This window comes from Argopecten irradians, chromosome 7, assembly GCF_041381155.1.
Source record: "Argopecten irradians isolate NY chromosome 7, Ai_NY, whole genome shotgun sequence".
Classification (NCBI taxonomy): domain Eukaryota; kingdom Metazoa; phylum Mollusca; class Bivalvia; order Pectinida; family Pectinidae; genus Argopecten; species Argopecten irradians.
Genome location: NC_091140.1, coordinates 39,906,065 through 39,918,261, shown reverse-complemented (window position 1 = coordinate 39,918,261; position 12,197 = coordinate 39,906,065). Strand labels below are relative to the sequence as shown.

The window sequence follows — 12,197 nt, the reverse complement described above, 5'->3', positions numbered from 1 at the left end:
AGGTAAGTTAATAATACTCTCCTATTCACAGCCACTACCTAACACAGTGGAAATTTAATGAACCTTAGAGGTCTAGGTGGAATTCTGGAAATGTGTACAGCACACTTGAATCATTTCCTTGTATAGTAAGCAGACAAGCTTCCATGACCACTCCTGAAGTCGCCACACAAAATTACAAGCTTGATCATCTGGCTTTACCTGTAGGTTTGGAGAGACAATCATACAATTAAATTTTTTAAAGGCTCTCTCCTGTGACTTTATGCAAATTGTTTGTCTTTCTTTGAATGTCAATATTTTTCTCAGTGCCTTTTTCTCTTATTTACAAAAATTTCAATTCAAAGAATGTGTTTATGGAGACCTGTAAAAATGTAGACAGAGTTCAACAGAAACATAGACAATATTACGGATACATTCCAGTGATGAATGTAATATGTTTATGAGGCAATTCATGTTAACGTGACCCTTGAGATTTATACATTTTATCTACAGAAGATGTTATGGGGAATATTCTACAATCATCACCATCGCCAGTAACACCAACTCAGCCATCTACAATCTTGCTTTGCATTTGAAAAGGATATTTTTGGTTTTCATCTTCGCAACAACACATGATTAAAAAAAACTTTCATCAAGAAACATAAAACTTTGATGCCTTATTCCCCATAATGATAAGGCCAATCCATCGTGTCTGCTGGAGAAAGATTCCTACACAAATATCAAATAAAAGAATTCTTTAAAAGTATTTCAATCAAGAATGTTCGGATTATCTTCCAAGAATTTCTCTTGATCCATACAAATATCTTATCCAACTAAAATCCTTTACAGAAAGTAAACCCAGGCCAACTGACTGTTTCCCCGGTAACAGTCTTTGTAGAAAGAATAAAATTTATCTACAGACTTGTGTGATATTATTATAAAGACTTAGTGGTACAGAATCTGTAAAATTGATACAAGAATCACCAAATGAAAGCCTTCTAGCCCCCATATATACGTGTTGTATTGCTGGTCCTATCGTCACGATCAGCCTCCTTCACTACCTCCATTCTAATCAGACGTCTGTTGTTTCCTCCTCTACAATTTTTCCATATCTTATTTTTTATTTTTTTTTAAATTTTTAATGTGTAATATTGGTCTTTATTCTCCGTGTATTAGTAAACTAGTCCGAGTGAAATCCTGACTTGACAGAGTTTTCATCTTGTATCTAACATTTGTTTTGGGACCTGTTTGATAATTGGCCATTTTCACCCAAAATTTCTGGGCTGATCCCAATCAGGGGTGTATCCGATTATAGCAGTCTTAACTACAAAGTACCACCAGGTCTAATGTCTCTCAACTTATCATTGGTCTATAGCTACAGCTTTTTTTTATCAGTTTGATTGGGTTAGACATATTTATCAAAAAAATTCTATTCACTTTCAACACAAACCAAGGTTACAAATAAGTTAATCACCTGTATTCTTAACCATTATACTTTCATTAATTCAGGAAAATGTATTTTTTAGCAAAAAATTAAAGATGCTCCACCACTGACAAATGGTATTTTTTCTCTATCAAAAACAGGAACAGGCGATTTGGTATTTTTCTTCATTTACAAAAGTTACTTACTTCACACCATTACTACTACTGTTGAAAAATTTGAGCTTTTAATTTTACTTGAAGATGAAAATATCAAAAATAATTAATTGAATCCCGAAAAAATTTGGTAGCACTATGTCCTATTTGAAATGAAGTACTGATTGCACATGCACCAAAAGCAAAATAAATTATTTTTCATTATTATTTGTGTTAATTAAACATATGTATATATATACAATTAATCACCAATTAATGTTCAAATGATAAGAATAATTTATGCTCTCTTGGCGGTGGAGCTTCTTTCATTATAAAGATATTTTGAACAAAAAAGATTTTTTATAATAATTATTATATGTTGAATATCAGTAATAAAATCTAAATGGCAATTTATGAAGAAAGAAATGTACAATCAATATAATTTAGAGTATTTGATGAAAGAAAATGAAAATGTGTTATGAAATGACCATAAGAATAAATCATTACTTCTATATACACTATTTACATTTGAATCCCTTTCTTTCCAACAAATAAAATTAAAACCTAAAAGCTAATGGGAAAGACTTTAACATATTTTATGATGCAATTTATTTTTTTCTCAAAATAATAATGGAAAGAATACAATTATGCTGTAAGTAATTTTATATAAAAAACAACAATGTAATAGAATGTAAAATATATAATGTAAGACACATTGGAGCTGAGGTTAAAAAAATTAATGTTTTCTTTGTATGTCAGAATTTATTCTCTTTACAACTCATAAAATACCAACACATGTAAAAATCAATTATCTTTGTGAATATCTCCGAGGGAACATTAATCCCACATCAGGTTATAACGGCACACAGATATTGATATACATCTGTACCTGTGTATTTCCTGAAGACAGGTGAAGTTAATCAAACCTTATCTCAGATGTACAATTTCTTAAAGATGGTAATTTATTACGTGAGGTAGGTCTGATGACTTTGGGGTTCTAAAAAATATTATTTATAGCAATTTCTACCCCAACTTTTCCTCCTTCCCCTGGGAATGGTGTAGAGTGAGGGGGGTTTAGACTCTACCACAAGGAAGTCCCCACCATCAAAAACTCTCACCACTTATAACAGCAACATAATCTCTTCATGCTTAAGTCTCGCTGTGGCACCCTGACTACCACAACTATTATTTACCAATTGTGTTCTTGTTTTTATTTAATTCCTGTGAAACAGTAGAAATTTTGTAATTAGCTATGAATAAAGTTTTACTGCTCTGCATATTTTTTAAATGACATGAAGCACAAAATTGATTGGAACGCAGTTTGCAGCAATACCATGGATAGATTGATCAGAATCAAGCGATTACATACAGCTCAGTGAATCATTGTTTCAAGAAAACATGTTTAAATATGGTATACTAGTATTCCAACGAATACTGTGCAACGCCTAAAAAAATTAGCTATTGACTTGGACTCAACAAATGGATCTGTTTTTGACATAGATGCACACAGATTAAATGTAAAATTTCATAGTTGATCTGTTACCTGTAACGAAGAAATAGTTAGGTGATTGTTGGTGCTCACATGTAGTTTATGGTACTGAGAGGCTCCAACATTCCACAGGAATTCAGTTGGAGCTTGTTTTAAGACATTGTTCATGTGTCAATTGGCTATTACCATTAGAATTTCAGATGGATAAAAACAAGTTCTACTCCACATTTCTGATTGCTGATGTAATATATACGCAATTTATGAGTAAATATTTCATTTATAGTTTTTGCAAAAAATTTCAAAAACATAGCGCATTTACTTGTATCGTCATTTTAGCTGGAGCCTAGTCAGAGAGGTGTAAGTGAGATTCTGGTCCAGGGTCACATCCCAGGATGCTAGTCCGGATGGAGCCTGGTCAGAGCCTGGTCAGAGAGGTGTAAGTGAGATTCTGGTCCAGGGTCATACCCGAGGGTGCTAGTCCGGACACAGACATAAGGGAGAATTGAAGGGACAGTCGGGGTGGAATATTAGACCATATATGGTCTGGTTGGATAGAAGGGGTTGTCAGACATTTATTGCCACTGTTAGCTGGAGGAGATGAATAATTCTCTTAACCTGGACAGTCCTCTGGTGAGGGCAAGATAACTTAAGAATCTTAAGAATCTAAGGGTTGAGATTGCCTTCATACCGTGAACAATTTTAATAGTCATAAGAACACTCTTAATCTGGTTAGAGAAGGTGCCTGGGTGGGGTTCTATAGGTTAAATATATAAAATATATATATATAGATTACTTTGGGTAGGAGTTTAACATCCCTATTATTATATCTGTTGTCACAAGTAGTTTTATGACAGAACTTTCTCATTCTTTCTTCAGGACACAATACTGAAATGTGAGCCATCTAAAGAGATGTTTGATTTCATCAGGGTTCGGATAGTAAATGATACACACACAAGGATAATTTATAAGCTACAGTGACTGACACAGGTGTACAGCTGGATTTGTCTCCCCTTTAATTACACACAATAAACAGATGGCATTCATAGCTTTGTATACCACACTTTCACAGGTATATACAATAATGATTATGATACTATGGCTAAAATGGTAAGCAATTAGAGTACATTTGAAGATTTATTTCAGCTTTAACATCACATCAATGTATTCAGAGAGAAAGGCACATTTACATGTGTAATACTGTCAACTCAATATTTTACGGCTAGATTACGTCTCCTCATCTAATATCAATATCTATATTGATTTTTCTATGGAACGAAATGAGGAAAATAACATTTTATCTTTTAACTCCGTAATGACATCATCTGCTTATAGCAGTGTGTTGGTTAACGCATCAGGGATGTGAGATTTTAAAACTGTTGTCATTACGGCTAGCTTCAATCTTTTGATGACAGCTTTCTAAGTCTATATCTGTACCATTTCTGGCCATTACGGAGATCAATATCCACATTTTATATGAGATGCTAACACCACAGATAATTGTATTTAAAGAGAACCCGAGTCACACAGGTAGAAAAAGCAAGAAATATCAATTTGCATTCATTTAATCTTCACTTAGCTCTGATTTCTTAGATCGTGTTCCATGACAAATGTTAATGGTGAGTTACGGAGCTTTAAATAACAGGGCCACTACCACATTTAATGATCGCCATTCAACATTTGTCTACAATTTATACTGGTATTATATCCTGTCTTCACCAGAGCGAAAATTCTTCATGGGAATGGAATATTGGAAACTTGAATCATATTCCAATGCGATATCCTAGTCGGGGATAATACCTGAAAATGTTTTTGAACAAAAGTCGCCTAATTTGGATGAATGAAAACGATAGGCGGGTGAGCGAGTACAGATTCAATCAGCCGTGGTCCCCAATCGGAGTTATTGCACTAATGACCTCTGGATCATAGGGAAGAAATAGTGCTGATCTTGTTTCAATGCATTTTATGACACAGGCGTTGATAACAGATTTTAGGGTCAGCCAGGGATACTGTCCTGTTTGAAATGCAAGTGCAGCCCCTGCTGTAGGGGGCGCTACTTTATCCCCCTGTGATAAGGTTTATCATCAAGTGCTCAATGATATATACATGTCACTATATACCACTCCCAGGGGCTGTAGGCATGGCTCACTTCAAAAACATGTTCCATTCATAAAAAAATTTGGATTCCCATGTAGTAAATGTGTGAAGTGGCATGAATGAAATCCAGCTCCAAGTTGTAAAAATGGAATTTGCTGTAGGAAATATGTATGTGTGCCTGGTGATTTTCATCAATAAAAGCTTCAAAAATACATTTTCCCTTTAGATGTTTAAATAACTCTGTACTAATTAAAACTATCTGCGGTCAATGTGCCAAGACATGATTGAAACAAGTCTTTCAACACCTGTTCCAAGAAAAGTTCACAATGGGCTTTATGCATGCATTGATTCCAGAGAAAAATTAAACTGATCCACACAGAATTAATTTTGTTGTAACCTTTTTGACGAAACTAATTTAAAACGACAGAAAATGATAGTTTTAAAATTGGCTGTTAATTGCTATCATAGGGCTTGTTGTGGTTTGATAGGACTGTAAAATCTACCTCTCAGGTAAAAGTCACTCTGGTTCCGTGATTACAGATATTTCCCCTGATAAAGGGAAGAAATGAACCAATATACTGAGCAATCATGCATGCTTACAAAAGTCTGGGAGTGACCAAATACAAACACATTATCACATTCTGTCCCTCAGAGATGGTAGCCTTAAGCAGACTTTGTACTTGATAAGAAATTGTACAAGTCCAATCTGTTATTACAATGGGATTATTCCAAAGATCATATTTTCCTGTCCTCTTTTAACTGGTTGTATTTGAGGTTGGTATATTTCATTTGGAGCCAGATTTCACCGATTCACCACTGGCATCTGCACATTTCTAGCTTCTGGTTTTCTTCTGCCTCAAGTTTTCATCAGTTTTACAAATTTAATTAAAATCACACTTGTTTTTGTAGTATTTGTACAGTTATTTGACATTAGTATGTGTCCTTAGTAGAATGATATTGAAACTGGCTGAGGCATGCCACTGGCATTGTAACTCAAAATGCATTACAAGAAAAGGTTATTTGACTTAGCTTAATTAACAAGAGAATAAGAAAAATTTCAATACTGAGTAAAAAACTTGATAGCCGAACAGAAATATTGGTATATCTGATGATTAATTAATAAACAATGGCTTAATTAAAGTCATCTGGCAGACACATTGCTCTTTCTAGTTACAGGGTATCAAAGAATTTAAATAAAAACTTAAAAAAATATATGTACTTGGTTTTTTTTTTTTTTACTTTTTTTTTTTTTAATTTTGAATTTAATTTACACAAATCTGAGAAAGCTGAGTATTCCGTTGTTAAACCAGACTTCTTCAAACAGACATTTTCTATATTTTTTACAAATCATATGTATAACAAATTATACGACTATCAAGTGACACTTAAGTATGATGTCAAAATTTGAAAAATTATTTAAACTCACATAAATACCTGAAATATTGAAAATTTTATTGTGGCAATGTTTGACTGTAGGAAACAATTATTCCCTATCATATTACAATTATTTAATACCTTTTTCATAGCTAAGCTGCCTTTCATGATGTCGTGCGTTTTCTGCTGCGACCTTCAGAAGTCCTTGGATGTTTAGGAGCAGTGTTTCTATAGAGGAGATGGAGGGCGTCTCCCCATTCAGAAGTTCGGTAGGGAAGGGGGCAGGAGGGGCGCTATGCTTCTCTCCAATGTCACTGTTGTTACCAGATTCACTCGGCTCCATGCTGTCGTCCAAATCTGTAGGCAGAAAGCAAGACTCTTAAATTCTCTCCTTACTTATTATTTTTATTTCAATTTTTTTTTACTAAAGTAATTATCTGAGCACCCTTTGAATATGGAATAATAACCATTCAGGAAGGTATGCTTCTATTTTAATCTGTTTCTTGAAATTCTTAACTGAAAAAAATAGAGCATCTGTAATAATTAAGGCTTAGTTTAAACATTTTCTGTAGATTGGTAATCCGTACGACTCCTCTCAAATCTTTGAAGTTCTCCACAGCTATCTTGTTAATTTCTCTCCATGCTGACTTTCAAATCAAAATTATCTTAATTTTAATTTAGAGTTATAATTGGTAGTTAAGCCAGAAATAAATATCATTTCATACTTTTTATGAAAAATACTCAAAAGCCATCAAATGTAATGCATGGAGTGATAACATTTAAATAAAACATGGCCAGTCTCACAGCTTCCATTCAGATATTTTAATGTGAATAGGTTTTTATCCTAGATCTGTGCAGTAAATTTGAGATATGCTTCCGAACTTGACATTGAAATAAACGGGTATTTATCTTTAAAGAGGATGTAAATAATGCTAAAGCACGAGACATAAAACTGAAAACTTTCATCTCTGACACTCCCTACCACCTATAGTAAACCCCTACTGACACACACCCTGGCAAATCTTTCTAATGTAATGAACTTGACTCATTTATTGACAAAATCTATAACTTATCAGTCTAATGATAACTTTGGACACTTCACCTTCAACCTAAATTAAATCACCCATTCAACTTTTAAACATGCTGCTGATGTTCGCAATCCTCCTAGCTCTAAAACTACCACAAACTCCAAGGTGGTTGGGATATTTTCAAACCTATGTATTTTGACAGACTGAGTGTAGACTATGATAATGATATTAAACTGTAAAAGTTGTTTTCAGAAGAGTTGCTACATCAGTAATCTGTAATAATTTCACTGTGCATCCTCAGAATTACTGTTTTATTGCACCGTGAAAAGTTATTGTAATATGTACAAAATCTACACAATCTATAAATCTAGCAAAACTGAATAAAAATTGTATACGGTATGTATTTCTATAGGTTTTTATATTGTATCCAATGTGTTGTTGAGTTGATGTCTCTTTCAGGTAAGGATGAATTGCTTGTTGCACAGTTAAAATTTACCGAAAAAAAAAAAAGGCATTTGCCTACATGTTGCCTTGACAAAAATCACACATATAAAGAAACTTGTATAATGTTGTGTTATTTGGCATTTTCTTGGCACCAAATTGTCAGTTCGGAGATGAAGCATTTTAGTTCCAGCTGTCCTCAGTAGGGGAATGCTGGGCCCAGTATCAGGTGGGCCAGGCCGCTCCATACATCTGGTCTATTGACAATATGATACATACCATACAGATGTTTTACAATTATTTCTGTCAATTAAGATGGCCTACCAAATGACCTTCCGGCCCAAAGGAAAGGCTAAGTCACAGGAAACTGCTATAAAATCTCAACCCAGAACAGCCCATATCATTAAATTTTTATATTTCTTACAAAAGAAAAGAATGGGAAGGATTGACGCGCTTGGGTAAAAAAATATTAACCGGTTTGATGATGTATACCGAGGCTATTTCACCCAGTTCATTATACCACCCAAGAGATCTTGTTTTTATGTGAAATAGTTAATAATTCAGCCAGGACTTATCTGTATTATAAAGGATACAATTTACTGTTGAACTGTTCAAGTACAATTGACTTAGAAAGTTGGCAAGTTAAAAATTCTCTGATCTCAGTGTCGACTACAATAAAAGGCTTTACACCAGACAACTTGTATGATGTAACATTGGCCGATAGTCCACTGACAAAGAGCACATCAACAAACAATTAATTATTGAAATGTTATAAGTACTGGTGAGATCTCCCCAAGATATCTTCAGTTGATAAATGTAGAAAATTACAACCTCAGACACCCAAAACGGTAATGGAGCAGACCGGATTAAGGCGATTAACTAATCCAATTTTGTTTTGTAGGTAAGAAAGGAAAATGTAATTATTTTTGATTGATTGGGATAAAGATGACAAATTTAATGTATTTTGAAAAAGCTACTTGATTCCTAATGGATTTGTATTCCAAGTAAGACAAGATCAATCACTGCTCTGATATCACCATGACAACACCGTGTAAGACAAAAGAGTTCCAATAAAAATGTAAAACACTGGAGCAAGACAGCACTTGAGAGTAATAAGCATGACCATTACCACTTAACAATGCATAGGGTATCGAGAAGATCATTCAACACACATCTCCACATTTGGGCATTTTCTTGTAGACAAACTATAATTCAACATTGCCCTAAAGCAATTTTATTAAAAACTTTGAGATATTTTTTCCTGAAGGCTCACTTTTTCTTTGAGGCTTTTCATCATTTATCTTAAAGTCTTTTTAATCAAAGTCACCTGTGTACATAGTTTCTTGCATATTTTTGCTGTCTTTTTTAAATGATTGCATTTTTCTTGTTAAGGTGTAAAATTTTACAGCTATTCAAACTCACTGGAATTATAAGATATTAAAATATCCTTTCTTTGAATTATATCAAAATTTAAGATACATCAAATATTTATACTGCCTTTTTCTTTCTTTTTTATTTCTTATTTTGCTTTTTTTTTTTTTTTTTTTTACAAATTTGCTTTTAATGCAAAGTCTTCAGAAAAAATAGAATAATTTACAACTGAAAATAACAGTAACATTGCTCTTATTATGACATTAGGTCAAAAAACTGAATAAGGATGTAATTGTTTGAAAATGTAGAATCTATATACATGGCCTAGAAATCAAAATAATAAGATTTTAACTCTATACTCATTCTATTTACATCTTAAAACCTATAAACTGATAACTAAGATTTTACAAATATTTAAATAAGCGTTGAAGTAAAAAGTGATATTTTTGTGAGATTGTATTGAGTAAAACATTAATTGTACATTAATTATTCATCGGACTAGGATGGGGGTCTTTCGATGTCTCCGCGATCACGTAGCTTCTCCACCCATTACCGAATGCATTATTACAACCGATCTGGAATTATCAAATTTGTCGTCACATTGCTGAGACAATTTTCGGGACATTAGGCAGTTATGAGAGTCCCGTGGAAATATCGTCTGAAATTGAATTTCCAACTGAGATGATCGGGAAGCTCTCTACCTTAACACTATCAGTCGTCCATTGTTCTAACAAGGTTACGGAAATCTTCATTCATATTAGGTGTTTTTTGACGACAAGACAAGAACAAATAAGAAACAACATTAAACGTGATAGTTCTTTTTTCAATTTCAGCTCACCACAGTGATGTGTCCCGTTATTGTACTTTGATAATTTTGTTCGTGTCGAGTAAGAGTACATTGAAGTTGTGTTTTATGATGCTGTTGTCTTAATGCTAATATAAGATTCCTCCGTGATTTTTTATTGTAACTTCTGTTCCTGGCCTTAACAGCTTTGAACAACATATCTCCACAATCTTTGTGAATATAAAGAATATTGCATTTCTTTATCCATAATTTATCTTTATTAGATATGAAAATCGGGTTGGGGTAGAAATATAGTTCAGACTCAATGTAAGATGAATATCCAATAAGTGCAGCATTCAGTCAAGCGGATACCTGTACTTGTATAATTGTTGATAACAAGCAATTGAGACATTAATATTTACAACAACGGAGCTAAATTTCTGATCATGATTATTTAATACTCAACATGAAAATGATCCTTGCTTATTAGTCATAAAGAATATCATAACTGTGGCTCCGTCCCAGGGATGCACCGTGGGCCATAAAAGCAAAGAAGTACAAAGGCAAATCACCTGGCTGGTTTTAATCAAAGAAAACAACATCAGCTATCAAAATAGTTACAAATTAATGACAACTACCATTTTAGTACAGAGCAGGGGCTTTTTCATGTTGGTGCACGTTAACTACCAGATGTGATATCACGGCTAATCTTACTACCTATTACAAGTCAGTCCCACTGCGATACCTCAACACTCTCCACCGAGAAATGAAATGGTTAATTTTCCAATTTCAATAAAATTTGTAATAAGGAGAAGAGAGTTTTTTGTGCTTTAATGGACCAGCCAATTGTCCTTATATTTTATTGATAGACAACCGAGATCACAGACTGGTGTACGTCATACGTAACACAGCCCCTCAACGTCACTCACGGTCTTAATGAAGATTGGACATTATTGGAAAATAGCAAATCTACCATTATCTGCTATCTAGGGGATGATTTGCCAAGGGAGACAACTTGTTGCAGGTTTCTAGGGTAGAATATTTTAATTAATGTGCTTAAATATAAAGTCCAAAATTTAATGTGTACATTGAAAGGTCAGGGAAAGAGACATGAGAAATTGATTTTTGACTTCCTAAGGAATTCATCCTCATGAATACGCCAGACTAACCAACAGTACAAATTAATCTATGTATAGCATTGTTTATTTTTTATTCTATTCTTAAACATTTTTTAATCTTTATTTCCACTGTTCTTGGTGAAAAATATTTGACATACTTGGAAGAAATGAAGTAAGCAATGAAACAAACCATTTCAGCATATTTCAGCCATTTCTAGTAATTTTGTATATTCTAATACTAAAATTATTAAAATATTATACTTAATATTATCTAATACCTAAGGTCCATAGGATTTGCTTAGCTTTTGGTTGTTTACCTGAGATCTTTCATTTTCAATTGTTGGATACAATTTTAAGATGTAAAATGTTTAATATTACATTGTACATACCATCATCTCTCTCGTCTGATAACCTGTCATCATCGTCTTCATCATCATCGCTCTTGCCGTTAGAGAACCTGTTGTTCAGGTCTTTGGTGTGGCCGTTGATGTGAAGATTTAGAGGTTTATTGTCTACAATAAATCATAAATAATATCACCGCAATGTCAAAATTACCTAAATAACATTACCACAATGTCAAAATTACCTGACTAACATCACCACAATGTCAAAATTACCTAAATAACATTACCACAAAGTCAAAATTACCTAAATCACATCGCCACAATGTCAAAATTACCTGCCTAACATCACCACAATGTCAAAATTACCTAACATCTGTCAAAATTACCTAACATAACACCACAATGTCAAAATTACCTAATTACATCACACAAGTCAAATTACCTAATCACAAGTCAAAATTACCTAATAACATCCCAATCAAAATTACCTAATAACATCACCACAAGTCAAAATTACCTAACATAACATCACCACAATGTCAAAATTACCTAACTAACATCACCACAATGTCAAAATTACCTAACTAACATCACCACAATGTC

At 33.4% G+C, this 12,197-nt stretch overlaps 1 protein-coding gene across 2 annotated transcripts in view; it reads right to left on the bottom strand.

The window, feature by feature from the left end:
- Positions 1-12,197, bottom strand: part of LOC138328421 (dachshund homolog 1-like) — a 94,836-nt gene that overhangs the window by 15,143 nt on the left and 67,496 nt on the right. For both annotated transcript variants that reach the window (XM_069275222.1, XM_069275223.1), the window contains exons 5-6: positions 11,640-11,762; positions 6,650-6,865 (exon numbers count right to left, since the gene is read on the bottom strand). In XM_069275222.1, the coding sequence (XP_069131323.1) occupies positions 6,650-6,865; positions 11,640-11,762 (339 nt within the window). The remainder of the gene's footprint in view (positions 1-6,649; positions 6,866-11,639; positions 11,763-12,197) is intronic.